This window comes from Protopterus annectens, chromosome 16.part0 (genome assembly GCF_019279795.1).
Source record: "Protopterus annectens isolate FY-2018-M chromosome 16.part0, PAN1.0, whole genome shotgun sequence".
NCBI classification, from domain to species: domain Eukaryota; kingdom Metazoa; phylum Chordata; order Ceratodontiformes; family Protopteridae; genus Protopterus; species Protopterus annectens.
The window spans coordinates 217,637,167-217,659,381 of record NC_056750.1 but is presented as its reverse complement, the minus strand read 5'-3'; the positions used below and the strand labels follow the sequence as shown (position 1 = coordinate 217,659,381).

Here is a 22,215-nt window from a genome sequence, read left to right as displayed (position 1 = left end):
AGGACATATTAGTTTTGACTTTACCACCATACTTGGTTGCAAAAGGACTGCTAGATCAGTGCAATTATCTAAATGGATGTAAGATTAACTTGTGCAACTAGCTGTATAACAAAGGACCACCATGGAGTTGACATGGATAAATTTAGAGATTTCATCATACAGTGGTATGGGGTGGACTTTTTGAATTTTTTAAAGATGGTGGTATTTGTAACTAAGGGTGTGGAAGTCTGACAATAAAGAAAGCCAGATTATGGTGAGACTTTACTAATAAAGGACCAACCAAGAGAGGGAAGCAGACAGGGGTCAAGGTGATGTTTAAGCACTAAGTTAAGAATGTTAACAACCCTGGTAAATTTGAAGACAAGTTGACCAAGTCCAAGAAATTTCAAGCATGCCCAATATTGGAAGTGTAAGAGCTCCAATCAATGGGTGGATAGTTGAAGTCACAAAGTATTAAAGAGACATTGCCGTTCTGAATATCATCTGTAAATGCTAAGAATTTATCATAGTCATTTGGAGCCATGCAGGGTGATTCATAGCAGACTATGACTTGGAAATTAGATACCCTTAAGTTGAGTTGTAAATGACCTGAGCTTTTGTATCTGCTTAACAGTGGAAGAGCTGGGCAGGGGACGATGAGAGTGAGTGACAAATGTTAGCTTATCCCTCCTGTGGGAGGCAATGATAGGGGAGCTGGCTGCCTACCATTTGCAAATGGAGACTTTTGGGAAATGACGGTGCAATCAGGAATTGGGGAGATGGCTTTGGTTCTGCCAAGCAGACAATATTATTTCTTGCTCTGAGTGTATAGGAATGTGAATGCACAATAATGCATGCAAGCGGCCCTTAGAGTGATGAGAGGATTCATGTCATACACCAGGATAAGGGATTAGGGTTTAATAGAATAATGCTTTGGTCAATCGATTAATATGGGCTTTACTGTGCGCCCATGGCCAGACTGGGTTGGTGACAGCAGTTGGGGAGAGATTAAGCATCTGGTGGTCTTTAAGGCTGTAGAGAGGGGTTTGATGGTAATATCAGAGCTCTCCTGTGAAACTTTAGGCTGCCAGTTGGGACATTCTGTGGTATACAAAAGGAAATCTACTCACTTGGATAATGTGCTGCAGACAAGGCTGATGGTCTGCAGATGGGAAGGGTGAAGCTGCATTTATACCTGCTTGGATGACAGTTCTTTCTGCTTGGCCTCTCACATGCCAATAGGCACATTCTTAATGACAAGGAATAATTGACTGCAACAAACTGGAAGAATACTAATACTGACAGATGGGGAATTGAAAACATAAATATATAAAGATTCTACCTTAAGGATGCATAAACTAGTGAATAGAAAATGTTTTACCATCTCAGTACGTAACAGAAAATGGTAACAGTGTAATTTAGTATAGAATATAGTGTGCCACTCCCTTCCTTATGTAAATTATTTTAATCTTGTCCGTGAAGTGAGAAAGATCACCAAGGTAGAGATGAACATTTCAAATATAACCTTTGTTTCTCAAATCAATGTTCTTATTAGTGTTTTTTTTTTTTAATGGTGAACAATATAAAACATTCTGGCACCAAATTCACCAAGCATACTCCAGTGTAATGATAGAGTAGTATCCATAATCTCAGCATGTGCCTCATAACAGGGTTGTGATAATGAGAAAAAGAGTGCATTCAGACAGCAGCTACAGGACCTACTAGCTAATCAGGACATGAATTTTTGTTGATAATGGGTAACTTGAATGCTCATATCAGGATAGACAGAACAGGATATGAGCCAAACCACCAAGCAAAAAAGAGGCCAAGTAGAATAAAACGACCAAGACCAGTGATTCAAGAAGTACAAATTTAATAGAACTCTCTAGTCCCTTGGCATACAAGCCTTCTAGGAGATATACAACAGGATATGAGGACAGCCTGGGACCACAAGGGTGAGGCAACAATATTAAAGATGGAGAGGCCATTCTAGACTTCTGTCTGGCACATGGTTCAAAAAGAGAAATACATGCAAAGGTGTCCAATATGCAACTCAGGTAGACTTCCTCCTAGTAAGGAAAGGGCACTGGGGTAGAATCAGTGATTGCAAAGTCCTGATCAGTGAAACAGTTGACCCACATCATAAACCACTAGTTGCCACAATCATCTGAAAGCAGTGGTCAGAGAAATCTCTGTAGTTATCAGAGACCAGGCTGAAGACCTGGAAGTTAACTGGAGAGAATGCACAACAGTTCAAGGAATTACTCAGGGTTCTAGCACCTCAAGAATAAGGGGAAATAGGTGGAAATGAAGAAGAACAGTAGCTTCTCAAAAAAGCAAATGTAAGGGCTACAGAACAGATATGTGGTCAAGCCAGGTATAGAAATAAGGTACATAAGGAAAGCTGGTGGTGAAATGTGAAAGTCCAGGAAGTCATCAAAAGAAAGGAGGAATGCAGGGAAAAAGTGGGATATAGAAAAGACGGGCAAGGCTAGGACGGAATACTGGTTAGCTAACAGACAAGCTAATAAAGGAGTTACTATAGCAAACAACAAGTCATCAGAGGTGACACAAAGAAATTCTATTAGATTGCAAAGTCAAAGACAGAAAGATGAAGTAGATGGTCAGACACCTTTCATAAGGTTTGCCATCAACAACCTGTTCACCAGTCCTCATGACATTAAAGGCAGATGGAAGGAGAACTTCCAGCATCTTCTCAATGAAAAAATCCCCACAAAAGCTATACTGCCCTAGGCGCAGCCTACAGTGAGAGAATAGGAGGAGCCCACCCTAGGAGAAGTAATAACAGCACTAAGGAAAATAAAGTCAGGGAAGGTAGCAGGTCCAGATGAGTAATATCAGATATGATCAAGATGTTGTTTGAGACAGAGGATAAATAGCTCTGAGGGTTCTCCTAGTAGTATGGCGAAAAAGACATACCCCAGATGACTGGAGAATAAGCATTCTACTGCCGGTGTGCTCAAGAACAAAGGGGACATTCAAAGCTGTGGGTAGTATAGAGGTATCAAACTCCAATCATACAGCAAGAAAGCTCTGGAGAAAGTGACTGATAAATGAAAATGCAGAGTAGTTAAAAATAAAATGAGAAATGAGCAGTTCAGATCAGGATGCAGCACAATCAATATGATATTTGCAGTGAGAGAGATACTTGAAAAGAAGATAGAAATAAGAAAAGACAAATGTGCATTACCATACTTGGAGAAAGCATATGACAAGGTCCCAAGAAAGCTGATTTGGGCAGTCCTCTGGGGGTTCAAATTCCCAGAAATGATAGAATTAGTGCAAGCTATGTACAAGTATATAATGACTCAAGGACAAACAGAGTTCAGTCTTAAGAGGAGTTGCCAGTGTGAGTGGGTGTGCATCATGGTACAGCTCTGAGCCCACTGCTGTTCATACTGGTGATAGACTACATTAGTGAACAGGTTGGATGGGACAGCTCAATAAAGTTGCTGTATGTAGATGATGTGGCATTAAAGGCAGAATATGAACAAGAACTTCAGCAAGGAGTAGGGAAATGGAATGCAAAACTGGTGGCACATGGGATGAAACTGAGTACACATAAGAAAGTTGTAGTGGCAGCAAATGGCATAAATCAGAAGAAGCTGAAAACTGAGATAGAAGTAAAAAATAGCGAAACAAGTTAACAACTTCAAGTATCTGGGAGGGGTGGCTGAGGAGATGAGAATTTTGAATGAGGAGGTCAAAGTTAGAATCAGAGGGGCTGCAGCCAACTGGCAATGAGTGTCAGGAATAATGTCTGACAGAGGAATATCAAAGTAGCTGAAATGTAAGGTATACAGAACAGTGGTGTGATCAATACTACTGTATGATACAGAAACATGGGAACCAAAGGCAGAGAGCAACTGATGAATCCAGAGGTGATGGAGATGAAGTGTCTAAGATTAGTAGTAGGATACTTACTGTTGGAGAGACAAAGAAATGATGACATAAGAGCAGAAGTCAAAGTAGCTCCAATTTAAACAAAGGTCAAAGAGAACAGATTACTGTGGTTTGAATACATCTGCAGGAAAGCAGAAGTCAACCTGTCGAAAAATATTTGGGACTGATAGGAAGGAGGCAAGAGGAAATAAGGGCATCCAGCAAAGAGGTGGATAGATTGTGTGAGAAAAGACCGTTAAACGTCAGGTATGAGAGTCAAACAAATGCACCTTCCAAAACACGCAAAACAAACTACAATAAATGCTTTGTCAAAACTTGAATCTAAAGTCCAAGCAAGTAATCCAAAGCAGTACAACAATTTGGAAACAAAAATGAATGCCAATAAACGAAAAAAAAATATTCATTTAAGCCAAACAACACAGTTAGCTTTTCGTCGGCGCTCTGCACCAACTTCCTCAGAAATTAAAATCTCGTGCTTCCACACACACACATACTACTTTAATATGCTGAAAAACACACCATCGATCAACACGCCCTCCAGTTTATCTATTAAAGAGCACTTTGCCCTAAAAACTAACTAAACTAAAATACCAATGATGACATACCCTAACCTTACCTAGTCTAACATTTAACCATAATGTAAAATATTATAACAACCAGCTTGCATCAATGGTATATATATATATATATCTCTAAATCTAGTAACCGCTGTCAATAGATGAATGAATACATTTCTGAAACCTAAAAAAAACAAATATTTTAACATTAAAATATATCAAAAATCTTCCATTTGAAATAACATTCAAACGGATGTCATAAAACCATTTTTCAACTATGTGATACACAATGCCATGCCCAAAAAAATAATAATAAAATAAAACAATAAATATACTCGCACAATAAAAATATAAATAATGCCATATACCCTGTGGACGAGGTACACCTTACCTCTCCAAACTTCTCAATTTAAGAACACTATTGATACAAAGCATACCATTGAGACCGGGAGGGTGGTAGGCTTCTAGCTTTAGCTGCCGCATAAGTTCCTTGAATTCCAATCTCAAAGATTCAGGACCCCCCCCCTATTTTCCAAACTTAATTGGTCAATCACCATAAAAGAAAACTCATGGTCAGGTATTTCCTTCTTATGCCTTGCCAAAGCGTTTTCCATCCTTTCTTTCTTCATGGCATATAAATGTTCATACATGCACTCTTGGAGCTTCCTGTCTGTCTTGCCAATATAGAATACCAGACAAGACGAACATTTAGCCAAATAAACCACATGGCTACTTGTACAATTGTACCTCCCTTTTATCAAGTACTTAGTGTCCCTAATCATGAAATATGTGCCTGCTTGAATAAATCTACAATATTTGCACATATTACACTTAAACATCCCTGATCTTGAAGGCAGGCTTTTACTTTTCAATTCCAAGATATTCTTGATGTTAGAACCTCTCCTAAAAGAAACTTTTGGGTAAGGTCCAAACTTACTGTTCCCTGTAATGTCAACCGGTAACAAGCACCAGTTCTTCTTGATGATTGACAGTATTTCCCTAGCATCCATATTATAGGAAATAATGAAACTACAAGAATAAGCACCAGCGATCTAATTTACTTGAGTGGTCGTGATGGTTTCAGACATGGAGTAACCCAAAATAGGTTGGAAATACCCCTTTCCCCTTTTAGTTTGTACCTCCATACATAATTCAACTATGATGTTCTCCGGATAACCTCTACACCGGAAAAGGCTCAAGATAAATCGGCACTCCTCCCGAAAATCTTTCTCCTTTGATACCATTTTGGCTGCCCTGACCAGTTGGCCCTTAACTATAGAGCTCTTCTGGTGGGCTGGATGATGACTATTATAATGTACATAGGAGTTGGAAAAAGTAGGCTTCCGATGGATTCTGGCTAGGAAGCAATTCTGAATTCTGTCCTTAAATAATTCCACATCCAAATAGGCAATTCTTTATGTTTCAAAAACTGCAGTGAATTTCAAAAATTCAGTTGACCTATTGAAACTGTCGACCAGTGACTCAGCTGACACTTGATCTCCCTTCAGGATGATGAAAATATCATCCAAAAAATGAGTATAAAGGACAGCCTTTTCTTGAATTATGATATTAGAGAAAATGAATTCCTTCTCCCAATAGGCCATCACCAGATTAGCCACACTGGCCCCACAAGGCGACCCCATGGGTACTCCTATCAACTGGTGAAACCATCTATTGCTGAATGGAAAAGAAATTACAAGATAAAATAATATCCAAGAGATCCCTGACCATCAAGATCTCTTGGGGGGATGCTTGCTTTGAGGTCTAGACCAGTTGGATCCATTCAACTGCCACTTCATGAGGAATCGATGAATACAGATCGATGACATCGATGGTTAAAAAATGGCTATCTGCACTATATGGTGTTGAGCCAACCTTCGCCAAAAATGACCATGAATCTCTAGAAATATGTGATTCTCAAGTAACATATTTCTTGAGGATTAAATCAACAACTTTAGCCGCCGCATATGTTAGACTGCCTCTGGTGCTGACCAATTGGCACATGTGGGGGGGGTCCTAAATATACTTATGAATCTTTGGATTTCCAAACAACACTGGAATTCTTGGGTTGAGGGTGGAAATGAAGTTAAACACTTCCAAGTCAATAGTCCCACTAATAAACATGTCTTCATAGTAGGATCGAACCCGAGTCAAATTGACATTTAGCTCATTCCTAGAAACTTCACGATACGTATCGGAAGCTAAAATGGTTGACATCCTGTTGTTGTAGTATTCTATGTCCATAGCAACCAGACCACCCCCCTTTGTCTGGTTGCATCAATCTAACTGTAGATTAACACAAGACATCCAACAAATCCCTTTCCTCCTTGGAGGTATTGTGGTGAGCTGGACACTTCGAATTTAATAAAAAGTGAATATCCACATCACACATTTGCTCGAAAACTCCCAGGGAGGAATGCAAAGGGGGATTATACGTACTAGGAATGTGATAAGGTTTAGCTGAAATTGACTGTTCCCCCAACAAAAGTGACAGATTAAGCTTCCTAACAAAAAGCTTCAAGTCCAGAATTGATCTTGCCACACAAGCCCTCCTAGTTGGAACAAAGGAAAAACCTTTAGCCAAAAAATCAACCAGTAACTGTGGAAAAACAAACTGGGAATAATTAAAGATTTTAAAGTCCTTCCCAGTATTGTAAATCACATCACATGCAGGGCTATCTGAGAATATAAAGTCAATGTCATTCCCATTTAGTTTCTCCTGGTCTTGTATCTGTTTCTGGTCCTCCTGCTTGATGACTGTTGGGGGGATGAGGCTTGTTCCTGAAAATTTGACCCTTCGGGCTCAGATGGTTGGCTGACTTGGTTATTGTGAGAAACCAAACAATATTTTTTCTGATTCAGGTTATCATAATCTATACCCCCAGCCAGCTCTTCCAACCCCTGGTCCTTGTGTTGGATTTGGGGTCTTGATTCATGGAACTCATATGAGGCACCAGATACTCGGACAGACTGCCCCTTAAAAGTACCTTGTGATTTAGGAGGCTTGGGATAAGCCACCCCCTCCTTGTGTGCCCTAATGTCTCTTTGTAACTTCTTAATCTTGGTTGAGGTGAGGTTAGATATATACTGATCGATGCTGCTATAGATACCCTCATAATCATATCTATATTTTGGAAAATTATTGTCCACCTTGATCCCCTCATCCAATGTAAATATTTCTTTTGTCAATTCGTTAATCGTTCGTTAGTCTCCTGGTAATGGATACTGATTAAATTTAACAGCTCAAACCCATGTTTATCAAACAGGGAAAGAAGGTCACTGTGGAACTTAGACCCATCCTCCAACCCTGTAGGGTACTGCCAGGAACGAAGCCCCTTCGGTAATATCTTTAAGCGACAACATTCCCCGAAATATGAGACTTCTAATTGTAATTTCCTTAATTTTATCAATTTTTGGTCAAACATATTAAGTTTATATGAAAGATCATTACCTTCATTTTTATTTGAATTCATTCCTGGGACATCAGCACCAGTTATGAGCTGGAAAGGTCGGCTTAACCATTGATTCAAGTTGAATTGAACATTTCCTCGCCCCCTCTCGATCAAGGTTGGAACAACTAGGAACCCAATGTCCCTGACTCTACTTGAACCAACTTCATTGAAACCTCCAGTCATTCCTTCCCCTTCAAATCTGTTGACCTGCTGAAATAAAAAATGATTTGTGGCAGCCGCCAATTCACCAGCTTCCCCATGGGCGGGTAAAAGTTCCTGTGACCCAGTAAATTCAGCTGTCGGAGTTTGTGTTGGTAAAAAAGATCCTGGTAGCATCTGCGAAGCTTCAGATAAATTATCCACATGTTGTGACAACAAATCAATTTTTTTGAGTTAACAAATTAATAAGCAAAGTTAACTCTCCCGCTTCAGTCGTCTCCCTGGTTTCAGGTTTCGGGCTTGACATTGCTAAAATAAAAACTAATGCACCTTCCAAAACACGCAAAACAAACTACAATATATGCTTTGTCAAAACTCGAATCCAAAGTTCAAGCAAGTAATCCAAAGCAGTACAACAATTTGGAAACAAAAATGAACGCCAATAAAAGAAAAAAATATTTATTTAAGCCAAACAACACAGTTAGCTTTTCGTCTGCGCTCTGCACCAACTTCCTCAGAAATTAAAATCTTGTGCTTCCACACATACATACTACTTTAATACGCTGGAAAACACACCATCGACCAACACGCCCTCTGGTTTATCTATTAAAGAGCACTTCGCCCTAAAAAACTAATTAAACTAAAATACCAATGATGACATACCCTAACCTTACCTAGTCTAACATTTAACTATAATGTAAAATATTATAACAACCAGCTTGCATTAAAGGTATATATATCTCTAAATCAAGAGGAACTGGTGTTTGTTACTGGTTGACATTACAGGGAACAGTAAGTTTGGACCTTACCCAAAAGTTTATTTATTTATTTATTTTTATTTTATTTTACATTTGTTGACCGGGATAGTCCGACTGGATGCATGTCCATTTTCAGTGGAGGTCCGGGGAGAAAAGCTCCAAGGGTAAGCAGATACAGCATTACATAATACCAGCATTACATATTACAAACAGACTATTTACAGAGATTACATAAGTAAGCAAGTTAAACAAGTTCCACAGGTTACAGTTAATCCTGAGCGCAAGTCAGGATTAAATTAAATTACACAGTAAACTGGTTAGCAGATTTTTACACATTCTAGAGAGAGAGTTAGCCAGGCTTGATACATTGACATAGCCAGTTAAGTGACAAATGTTGTTTGAGTCTAGTTTTAAATTGACCTAAGGTGGAAAGTAAGGTAATATCAGTTGGAAAAGAGTTCCAGGATCTACTTACAGAGTTTGCAAAGAGAGAATCACCGGCTGTGTTATTAATTTTGCTAGTCTGAATTAGTAGTTTGTTAGAGGATCGAAGTGGTCTAGGATTGTTATAGGGGGTGATAATATTTTTAAGTGCAGGAGTATTGTTCGGGTTATAGAGGATTTTATAGGCCATAGTCAGTTGGTTATACTGGATTAGGCTGGGTAGTTCAAGCCACCCAAGCTGATTTAGATTGATGCAATAATGTGTCCTAAAAGGCAGCCCAGTGGCAAACCTGGCAATGTGGTTGTAGCAAATTGAGAGTTTGTTAAGGACAGTCTTGTTTAAATTCGAGAGTAGAGGGAATGCATACAGAAGGGTTGAAAGAAGGTGAGAGTGAGCTATGGCAATTTTAGCTGGAGGGGTTAGAAAGGCTTTTATTCTGTAAAGTGATCCTAGTTTTTTATTGATGGTTTTGATAGTTTGGTTAACATGTAGGTCAAATTTTAGATTATTTTCTATGATGACACCTAATAGTTTTGTAGAGGGATCAGGGGAGATTATTGTGCCATCATTTGATTTTATGGTAAAGGTGAAAGCGGTAGACCTACGTGTTGGTGAAAATAACAGCATTTTAGTTTTTTTGGGATTTAGGATCAGACGATGTTCAGAAAGCCAGTTTTCTATCGTATTAAAGGTGGTCTGGGTAGCTGACCATACCTCTACTGGAGATGTGGCTGAGCAAATCAGAGTAGAGTCATCAGCATATTGGATACAGTTGACTTTTGGGATGACAGTATAAAGGTCGTTAATGAAGATGGAGAACAGCAAGGGCCCTAGTATAGAGCCATCTATTGACAACGGTTACTTGATTTAGAAGTTTCTTTCAGGAGAGGTCCTAACATCAAGAATATCTTGGAATCGAAAAGTAAGAGCCTACCTTCAAGATCAGGGTTGTTTAAGTGTAATATGTGCAAATATTGTAGATTTATTCAAGCAGGCACATATTTCACAATTAGGGGCACTAAGTACCTGATAAAAGGGAGGTACAATTGTGCAAGTAGCCATGTGGTTTATTTGGCTAAATGTTCGCCTTGTTCAGTATTCTATACTGGCAATATGGACAGGAAGCTCCAAGAGTGCATGTACGAACATTTATATGTCATGAAGAAAGAAAGGATGGAAAACACTTTGGCAAGGCATAAGAAGGAAAAACCTGACCATGAGTTTTCTTTTATGGTGATTGACCAATTAAGTTTGGAAAATAGGGGGGGGGGGTCCTGAATCTTTGAGATTGGAGTTCAAGGAACTTATGTGGCAGCTAAAACTAGAAGCCTACCACCGTCAATGGTATGTTTTGTATCAATAGTGTTCTTAAATTGAGAAGTTTGGGGAGGTAAGGTGTACCTCGTCCACAGGGTATATGGCATTATTTATATTTTTATTGTGCGAGTATATTTATTGTTTTATTTTATTATTATTTTTTTGGGCATGGCATTGTGTATCACATAGTTGAAAAATGGTTTTATGACATCCATTTGAATGTTATTTCAAATGGAAGATTTTTGATATATTTTAATGTTAAAATATTAGTTTTTTAGGTTTCAGAAACATATTTGTTCATCTATTGACAGCAGTTACTTGATTTAGAGATATATATACCATTGATGCAAGCTGGTTATTATAATATTTTACATTATGGTTAAATGTTAGACTAGGTAAGGTTAGGGTATATCATAATTGGTATTTTAGTTTAGTTAGTTTTTTAGGGCGAAGTGCTCTTTAATAGATAAATTGGAGGGCGTGTTGGTCGATGGTGTATTTTCCAGCATATTAAAGTAGTATGTGTGTGTTGAAGCACGAGATTTTAATTTCTGAGGAAGTTGGTGCAGAGCGCCGACGAAAAGCTGACTGTGTTGTTTGGCTTAAATAAATATTTTTTTCATTTATTGGCGTTAATTTTTGTTTCCGAATTATTGTACTGCTTTGGATTACTTGCTTGGACTTTGGATTCGAGTTTTGACAAAGCATTTATTGTAGTTTGTGATGAGTGTCAAACAAGGTAGGAAAGTGGGATTGAATAGTGACAGATGGTGACAAATGACATGGCACCCTGACCCCATGTAGAAAAATAGGAAAATGGGGGATGATGATGAACATGAACAAATTCACCAATTGAGGAAAGATCAAACTCTCCAAAATGTTCAGGTTTAGAACTAATACCACATATGTACCAGGTGACCTTGCTTTCTTCCCAGAACCATCAATGCCCCAGCTTGGTGTGTAGTTAATATCTGGAAAAAAGAAAGAAAATATAGAGATGATTTATAGACCTAAACATTAAATATTAATAAAAACTGTGAAACATTTTTGTTTACATTATCTCTTTGTTCAGTCTTTTATTATCACATGAAGCATAAGTAGGCACAAGAAGAATTCTATTCTAGATCTGCACAGCATTATTCTTAACAGTAATATTAATTTACATAAGCTGAATCATTTACATATTTTCTGTAATGGTGTTAATCCATGAACACATGATTGAACTATTCTCTGCAAATTTGAAAGCATATTGCTTATAGCATTTGAAAATAAATAAATAAAAATGTTGAATACAAATTATACCAAATGTCTCTTCACAGCTTTTACATTTCATCAAAAATGTCAAATTTACAAATGCTGCCAGTGAAATAATTTTCTTCGATGCAGCTGGCAACCCACCACCGAAGTATGACATACTGAACTGGCAGCGGGCAGCTGATGGCAGCACAGTATTTCAGAAAGTGGGTTTATTTGATTATCTGGCACATGAAGATGAGCAGATTGTCATTGAAGATGGTTCTATCAAATGGAATGGAGGAAAGTCGCAGGTATGTTTAAAAATATCTCTGAATAATATAATTACATTTAAAATGTTCATTGATTTTTAGTTTTGCCAGAGAAAATGATTTAATTATACATTAACACTTACAATTTTTATGGAGTTTTTACAATTCTTCCTTAATGATTTCTTCTGAAAACATTTTGCAGTTTTAATTGTGATATCATTGGATAGACTGCCATCCTATCATGAATTAGATTCTTTGCCTTGTGATCACTAATTGCTGGGATAGGTTATGGCAGCCCTGCAGCCATGAACTGGATAATGTAGTATCGACAATGAATGACTGAATTGTAGTATCACTTTTTAAAGGAAAGTGACAACATTGAATTAATGCATAATTCATATTACACATAGAATGTACAGCAAACCTTTTACTTTCGGTTTCCCTTATTTCCTCACCATTTCACAGATAAAAAATAACAGAAAACAACAGTTCCACTGTGCACGAATACTCCTCTGTGTCTTGGGAATTCCACTTGATACTATAATATCACGATCCCACCAAAGATGTTGTAAACGACACAAAATGCTTAAAATAATAAAATAATTTATTACAAAAACAGGTTAAGCGCTTTCACTTGTGTACATACAAGCTTCATCAGAACACCTAAACTCATTCGTGAACTCATTATATAACTTTTTTGGTGCCATTTCTCTTGAAATTCAGCACGAAAATTTAAAGAAATATATACACATTAATCAAACTTGATGGCGCTTGTAATGACATGCGCACAAACAGCACCCATTGATATTCTATATAATGGTAGTATATATTGCTCTATGTAGGACATGTCCAGGGTTCTACATAGGCAAAACACAAAGGAGTTTGACCAAACGCATTTATTCACATCTATATAGCATAAAAAGAAAGGATGAAAAAAATGCGTTGTACAGACATATTAAAAAATATGGAGACAAGCATTCTTTCAATTTTGGTATAGTGGACACAGTGCAAGTCAACCAAAGAGGAGGCGATTTCAATAGCCTACTTCTGTATAAAGAATTATGGTGGCAGATTTATACAGATGCTTCTGTTCCACCAGGCTTAAATGATACAATTTCTATTAAACCACTATTGGTCATTAAATAAGATTATATATCGCATATATTTAATTTTTAACATGACAAAATTGGTTATGGTATTTTTATATTTTTGCACTCTGAATAGATTTTTAAATATATTGAGTATTGTTTTATATAGAATATCAATGGGTGCTGTTTGTGCGCATGTCATTACAAGCGCCATCAAGGTTGATTAATGTGTATATATTTCTTTAAATTTTCATGCTGAATTTCAAAGGAAATGGCGCCAAAAAAGTTATATAATGAGTTCACGAATGAGTTTAGGTGTTCTGATGAAGCTTGTATGTACACAAGTGAAAGCGCTTAACCTGTTTTTGTAATAAATTATTTTATTATTTTAAGCATTTTGTGTTGTTTACAACATCTTTGGTGGGATCATGATATTATAGTATCAAGTGGAATTCCCAAGACACAGAGGAGTATTCGTGCACAGTGGAACTGTTGTTTTCTGTTATTTTGATTGCTACACTGTTCGCACTTCACAGATAATAAACACTGTATAAGCTCTCTATAACTCAAAGCTCTCCAGTGCTTACCTTTCCATTTTTCTGTAAGTCTTTTGTGTTTGCTTCTAAAGGGATCTACATTGCCATTTTTAAAGGCCAATTCCCATCTCCATTGTGTAATCTGGGATCTGTTCTATGTGCAAAATATACAGGCTTATTTTGCTGTTGATTCATATTACAATCTTGTCTGCACTCATGTGTCCAAAACTTTATTCCATGTGTATAATAGCAAATGTTTTGTCCTTCTCTGTGCTGCTTTTCATAAAGATATAACCTTATTCAAGAGTGTAAAATTAGCATTTGATAGTTTTACTACATGACAAGTCTGAACCTCCTAGTTCAAGAATCAGGCAAAAAGTCAAAAGTAATGGAAAAGACCCCAGATAAGGGATATCTTGTTAAAACATTACCTTTCGTAACTTCTGAAGTTAAAAAAAATAGTAGATTAGTAGGATTTGCCATAGGATAGATTTTCTGAAAAATAAGAAATCTCATGCCTGGGATTATTTGCTAAATATAATTCTAAATAATTTGGCAGAAAATCACTAATATTATGAGAAACAAAGCAAATATCTTAGACAAAAGGAGTGATGATTTTTAGTATCTATTTAACTATCTCTCTGGCTGTCTTTTCATCTGTTTACTGGTTGGATATAGGGCCATGACCTAAGATCATTGCTGGGAGAAAAAAACAAGCAACTGCATGTATTATGCAATTTCAACATCATACCTCTCAGTCTGCAGACATTGAAAATAAGAATAAAGGCCATTGAAAAGTATGTAAATCCAACCAAAAATGTGGACATCTAATTAGCATAAATTTTGAATGCCAAACAACACATAATTCTTCCTGCTTTCAGAAGAAATTTAGGATACTGCTCAGAAACACATATAAAAAAACTAAGTAACAAAATGATGGTAAAATATAAAAACATTATCAAAGAAACAATTTAAGTTCTGTAGACTTTCATAAACTGTACTATAAAATTGTACCGCACAAGGTCATTAATTTTTGCTTCATGAAAGGAGGGATGCAAGGTGTATCTCTTTTTTCTTTAAAGTACTGATGCCACTAATATGTTGCTCATGTAATGTGGTCTTCTGTGTACTACACAGCTTCAAAAAATGTTTTAAGAAGGAATTCAGAAAATTGTGTGAAGGAAAAGAGTATAAAGTATTAGTCTAGATAACATCACTTTAGCTAGCAAATCTAAGAGACTCTCTCTCTCTCTCTCTCTCTCTCTGATGCCCTCCCTGTGAGAGGAATAAAGATGCTTTGTTGAAGTTTCAAGTAGTTTATTCAGTTAAGTAGATAGATGGACAAGTGTTGTTCTAATACATTACATTCAAAAAAAATAAGCAAAGATCCAATCATCCAACAAAGTAAAATGGTTTAATAAAGTAAAAAACACAAAGCTTTCAAGTCACAAGACTCTTCATCAGTGATACAACCAACATAAAACCATTCAATATTTAAACTAAATCCAGCCTATCATATTCACTGTATCAATCATGTAACAAATTAACACATTTATACAATGAGGGTACACAAGCTGCTGAGTCAGTAAACCGTCATGGATTTTTCAGGAATATTCAAACAAGGATTAACTTCTAAGCTTTGGGATTGACTCTTTGTTTCCATCAAATAGATCCCCTAGACCTTATTACCATTGTCTGTAACTGGCTTTAAATGACATTTATACAATTTAAAAAAAAAAAAATATATATATATATATATATATATATATATATATATATATATATTTTTTTTTTTTTTTTTTTTTTTTACATAATGTACAACATTCAAGTAACAAACATCTGTCTTTCTTTTAAGAGGGGTTTAATGATATTCTTTATGTTTAGACTAGATAGTCTATCTGCCCTGAAATAATTAATCCACTTATACTCAGAAAGTTCCATCTTATTAGTTATATCACCTCCTCGTTTACCTAAGATTATTTTTGTAAGACTCTGAATTTAAAGCCATGATCTTCCTCACACTGTACAATATGTCTCGCTAATGCAGTCATCTCTACTTTTCTTCTAATTTCCAAAAGATGGAGGGTAAACAGTCTTTTAATTTCTGATTAGTCTTTCCTATATAAAAACAGGTACATTTTTCACAATTAGTAAGATAGACCACATTGTCAGTAATCCACATTGCAAAAGTACTAAAATAAAAAATCTTACTCGAAATAGGGTGCATAAATTCAGTATTCAAATTTATGTTTGCAAAAGGAACAATTATAACATGGTAAAGCAGCCTTTCTATATTAGATGTAATACATTGATTCACACTTAGTTCTTTATAGTAGAAATGCTGCTTCAAATTCCTTTCCCTTTTACATATAAAGTGTGGTGATTGGCCAACTATTTTCTTTACTTCTGGGTCTGACTCTAAGATACCGCAATTATTTTAAATTATAGCTTTTATTTGTGGTGTACAACTATTAAACTTCATAACATATCTCATTGATTTAGGTCTATTTAATGAACCATTATTACTGTGTGTAGAAGAAATTATATCATTACCTAACAGGAAAAGTTTCACAATATCAGCATTCTGAGATATTACCACCTGTCTGTTATGGCTAAGTGTTTCTTCAGAACAACCTCTAATATGTCATTGCAGCCATCTCTGTAATAAAACCATCTTCCTTAGTGCTGAACCAACTAGCTCTTAAGAACTGTCTTCTTACAACACTATTATAAATATGCCTAGGATGCATGCTTATATGGTGTACATATCTAGTAGTTTATACATTTTTCTTATAAACAGAAGTCTCAACATAACCATTATTCATTTCTATCCTAATATCTAAAAAGTTTATCAGTTCTTTAGAGAATGTCAAATCAAACTTCAAAAAAATCTGTAGTTTGTTGTAAATAACTAACAAAAGCATTCAATGATTCTATAGTACCTAACCATAATAAGAAGGTATCGTCAACAAAGCGCTTATAAAACTTCAAGTTCTCGTTATAGTATCTTAATTCACCATCTAAATAGTCATAAACAAACAATTCCTCCCATCTAGAGAGTACTAGATTGGCATAGCTATTTGCTACTGGTATCCCCATCACTATCCCTAACAGCTGATTGAAGTATTCAATACTGAACATAAATACATTATTATTCAATATAGCATCCAAAATTGCACATGTAGTAGATACTTTGGTCTTAGAAAAAGAACTATGTTGGCATAAAAGATCTCTCACATATTGAATACCCAAATCCTTCGGAATCACTTTAAAAAGTGATTTAACATCAAGCGTAACTAAAACCAAATTATTTATATCATTGTTTTTGTTCTTATTCAACCATTTATGTAAACTACTAAAAAGTCGTTAGTATCCTTTATAAAGCTGTCACTATATTGCAACAGCTGTGAAGGTCTCTTTCCAAATACTTAGAAAGTGGGGTAGTAAACCATATTTCACCAGAGACAACAGGTCTCATAGGTGGGATTAGTAGGCTCTTATGTATTTTTGGAAGCCCATATATAAAAGGGATAATTAGGTTAGCAGTATAAAGATACTTATATAGATCTGGCATAATCAAGCCTTCCATTAACAAGTCATATACAAATGATATTGTACATGATATAAAACACCACTCAGATCAGTAATAGAAATCTTTTTAAACATATTAATGTCAAGCAGCAATTTATACATCCATTCATTATAATCATAAAAATTCAGTAGTACCACTTTACCCACTTTGTCTGCAGGCTTTATAATTACATCTTTCTACTACACAATTCCATAAAAGCTTTCTTTTCAAGATGGTTAAAATTGTAAAATCTATTTTTATTAGTCCAAAAACTATTTTATATATCTCATTTTCATGCATATTACAGAAAACTTTGGTAGTAGGTATACCATTAGGAATAAAAGTGCTTTTTCTTCTTAATTCATTAGTAAAACTAGAGGTATCTACCTTAAAAGTTAGTTTAAGATCAATATTTTTGAGAAATAGCCCTAACTCAGAAAGTGTATCATTTAGATTAGCATCTACAGATGGTATAAATGACAGTCCACTAATTAATGCATTCAATTCAAAGTTATCTAAAAATGACATCAGACAAATTAAGAAAATTATTTTCTAAAGGACTCAATTCTTGGTGTCGCTTCTTGTAGTTGGTCTCATCTGTGTGTGAGTTTCCTATCCTAGTCTCATCTGTGTTAGTATGGTCCATTCTAAATTTTGAATTCTGTTCCTGTTTCTCCCTCTCATTTGGCTCCATTCCCTCTGAGGAGCTGACAATTCGATCAGTAGTTTCAACTAAAAATTTGTCTTCCCTAAAAAAAATTAGTCTAATTTCTTTCATTAGAATTAGCAACTAAAAGCTGAATATTTGTTAAATTAGACATATCTGAAATAGCAACCACAGCAGAACTGGCATCAGGCAACCTTGAAGCAGATGTTTTAACATTTTTATGATGTCCCAGCAGCAGAGAAGACATCTAAATCAACTATGCTGTTTCCCGTGCATGTTGATTGGTTGATTTGTTCAGTATTAGTTGTCATATTGCCTATAATATTATCGCCCATCTCAGATTGGTTAGATGAGTGAGTTTGAAGGCAAACTTTTCTTCCATTAGATAAAATACAGTCATTTCCCTTGGCCACTAAAAAATATCTCTCAGGAAATTTCCTTTTTTTTTTTTTTAGCAGCAATTAATATACTCTCTGTAGCTTCTTATATTTTTGAACAAGGCTTTCTAACTCAGAAAGTTATTTTAAATAAGGCCTGTTTTTCATCATTAAGTACAGGTTCTGTTGTCAGTTTATTGCTTCTGATGGAAAATAAAGAAGCAAACGGGTTCTCACCAACAGTTAGAAATTGCTGCAACTTACAAGTAAGTAGATCAGCTTGCATGTTAGAACAGGTTGTTATTCAGCTGGAAGTATAAGAATGTGCCACCAAGCAGTCCAAAAGAATGAATATCCACAAGAAAACAGGTACTAAGGCAGCCAGATGGACCTAACAGCAGCCCAACGGGAAGTGCAACCAAAGAAATAAGCATAGGTCCAACCGTCCAGCAAAGTAAAATGGTTTAATAAAGTAAAAAACACAAAGCTTTCAAGTCACAAGACTCCTCATCAGCGTTACAACCAATATAAAAACATTCAATATTTAAACTATCATATTCACAGTATAAATCACATTACTAAGTAACACATTTATAAAATGAGGGTACACAAGCTGCTGAGTTGGTAAACCATCATGGATCTTTCAGGAATTTTCAAACAAAGATTAACTTCTAAGCTTTGGGATTGACTCTTTGTTTTTCCATCTCCTAGATTTTCCATCAAACAGATCCCCTAGACCTTCTTACCATTGTCTGTAACTGGCTTTAAATGACTGACCTATTGAATGTTTCTTGTTAGTCCTGTCACCATCTGGGTCACAGGAGGGATATCAGACCTGACTCAAACTTTCTGGACTACATCTGTTTTAAAATTGAATGAAGAAGTAAATCAGTCTGAAAATAGAGACATGGCTCATGGAGAGTTAAATCAGGCCTGAAAAGTGGAAGTTCTCCCACAATATTGCTAGTTGAGTGGCCTGTTCAAAATTGACTATAAGATTATGCTATGATATTAAAATTGTCACTAAGATGGTGCTATTCAAGTTTAAGATGACTAATATGAAAAAAATGTCATTAATTTTACAACTGCCAAAGTTATAAGTTTGCATTTTGTTTGGTGATTGCTAACTTGAAACTATTCTGAGAACTGCAGCTGTGCTTACATGACACATTATTTTGGGGGCTGCAGAAGAGCAGGCAGTGCATGCAGCAAGGCAGCACAATGCATACCTCTCAACTGTCCAGATTTTCTCAGACTGTCCAGACTTTTGACTCATATTTTTGGTCTGATCCTCAAAATTTGCAGTTTTCTGGATTTTTGTGGCAAATCAGTGAGAAGTGAATTCACTAGATAATGACAGGTATTTGAGTTTTAGACTTCATATTCTTAAGAAAATGCATGATAACACATTTTATTCTAGCAACTTTCTAAGTTTATGAGTAATATTTAAAATCTGTCCCTACTTTTGGAGCTTTGTTTTCCTGATTATTTTTGGCTTTATCCAGATTTTTGTGCTAAGAGGTTGAAAGCTATGGCATTGTGCACCCTTAGAAGAAGCTGGCATGACAGAGTGTTCTAGAAGGAAGAAATATGAAGGAGAAGAGCACAGAGCATGATGGACTATATGCTACAGATAAATGTGGCACAGTACATACTTTAGGGAATACATTGCATTACAAGTGCCCACAACATTATAGGTAATGCACCGTTGTCATATAGAGCATTGCAGGCAGTTGAATGGGGTTTCAGCATATTTGTAAGGGCACATCATTTTTTTAAGTATAGCAAGCAAGAACTTGTCATATATAATATAAATAAATTACTTACTCTACACACTATACATATGAGGTAAACATAGTACATTATGTAATTACATATCTATAGCCCACTATGGAGGGGCATAGTGTAGCATAGCAGAGCAAACTGTACATTCTAGGAATACAAAGCATGTTTCTGTAGTTTAAAGATTTTACTGTCTAGTATAAAAATGGACACCATAGCAGAGTATGTACTTTGTGGATATTGCAGTAAAGCAAATTTTGCATGCTGGGTGCAAATAGTGCACTACATGCCTCAGAGCCACTACAAAATGTAATGCACTTTACATAATCGAATTACTGAAATCTCGAATGTCATATTTTCGAGACCATATGATCGACATTTCAGTAAATCGAATATGTAAAGTTCTAAAACATAACACTTTACTTACCTTAAAACGTTATGTGCACAGAGAGGCAAGGCTTCTTGTACGCTCTGTGTGTACGTGATGTTTTTATCTTTTTTGTGGTGTTGACAGGAGGTGGGAAATCTCCCATTTTGCGCTTCCACATACAGCGCAATAGGGAGATTTCCCTTTTCCCCACTGTAGTGCGATCTCGGAGTTGGTATATTTAAGTAGGAGGTGTGTGGGGGGCGATGTTTGACTTTATTTTTTTTTTGGGTTTCATTTTAGAAGTTCGAGTTTCCAAAACTCGATCTTTTGGTCTCGACCATATGAGGTTCGAGATTTTGGGAATTCGATCTTCTGAAGTGAATCTGTACACTTTAGGCAATGTGCATCTAGTAATGCACAGCGTGCTCAGGGATTCTTTACTGTACGATGCACCAGTGGGGGACATAGCTACATGCTGATATGCTGGTGTGCTGGCTTGGCATTATACCCATTACCCATTCCTATGAAGTAATGTTCATACATTTCTTTTTGTACTTTGTACTCTATGAATGACATCACAGAAGTATAGATTCCTAATACATTATGGGCCTGTGTAAGGCTGTGTTGGCACAGGACACAGCATTCATGCATGTCAATACTTTTACATAACTGTTATACTGCATTGTAAAAAAATGGAATACTACCCCACCTCCACCCCTGTCACTGAGACTTCACACCTTCAAATCTGAGCTAAAACAATTCTTGAAAGACTCATGGATCTGTTCTTGCTCATCTTTGGTTGACATACTGCACACTTTAACCACTTTTTGTACCTCTTTACCTTCTCAGGACCCCAAAATTCCTCTTTCAGCATATCACATCTAATCATAGCTCATGGACACAGTGTACAAAGTTAATTTTCCCATCTTATTTTTCAAAAATAAGTATTATCTTATAAGTGAGTATCTGCTTTCTACCATATTGGTAAACATCCAGATTTCCTGTATCATATCTTCAACTGACTAGTTTAACAGCTAAAACTGCTTTGCAGCTATATCAGGCCATTGTTATGTTCATGACTATATTCCTTTAAGGTAGTCCATATCTGATCATCCACTACTGCTGCATAGTCTCACGCTATTTAATTTCATTTAATTTTTCAAATACTGGATCATATTATTTTGCTGTTGAATGCATAATAGTTTGTTACTTTGTGCTAAAGTATCATACTGTCATTAAGTATACCATAATATATTTTGTGCTAAAGTATCATACTGTCATTAAGTGTATCATAATATATTTTGTACCAATGACTCATTTCTGATGCTATCTGTATGACTATACTGGTTATTTACTTACATATATTATAAAGTCTGCATCAAGTGCTTGATTTATAAAAAGATCAAGCACTTGGACATCAAAAAAGTTTAAATTAAAAATAATTAAAAAAAATCAAGTAAAAAGAAAAACTATTTTTTACAGACATACAAGTCCCCCTGCACCCCTACATGAGGTCTACACCTTCCACTTCACCTGCTGCTTAAGTATACCAATTCCAAGATCACACTACAGTGAGGAAAGGGCAAATTCCCAATCTTCACTGTATTGTGATCTCACACATTCAAATGCTGACAATGTTCAAAAAGTGAATTTTCATACTATTCTCTTAACTCAACTGATAACATAGCCACCTAATTTAACCTTCATTTCACAAATTCAATACAATCC

The 22,215-nt window shown here is 35.9% G+C and overlaps 1 protein-coding gene across 1 annotated transcript in view; it reads left to right on the top strand.

Annotated features, from left to right (window-relative positions):
- Positions 1-22,215, top strand: part of LOC122790558 (extracellular calcium-sensing receptor-like) — a 169,033-nt gene that overhangs the window by 107,336 nt on the left and 39,482 nt on the right. Inside the window, exon 4 of the mRNA XM_044058102.1 lies at positions 11,911-12,138. Within this exon, the coding sequence (XP_043914037.1) occupies positions 11,911-12,138 (228 nt within the window). The remainder of the gene's footprint in view (positions 1-11,910; positions 12,139-22,215) is intronic.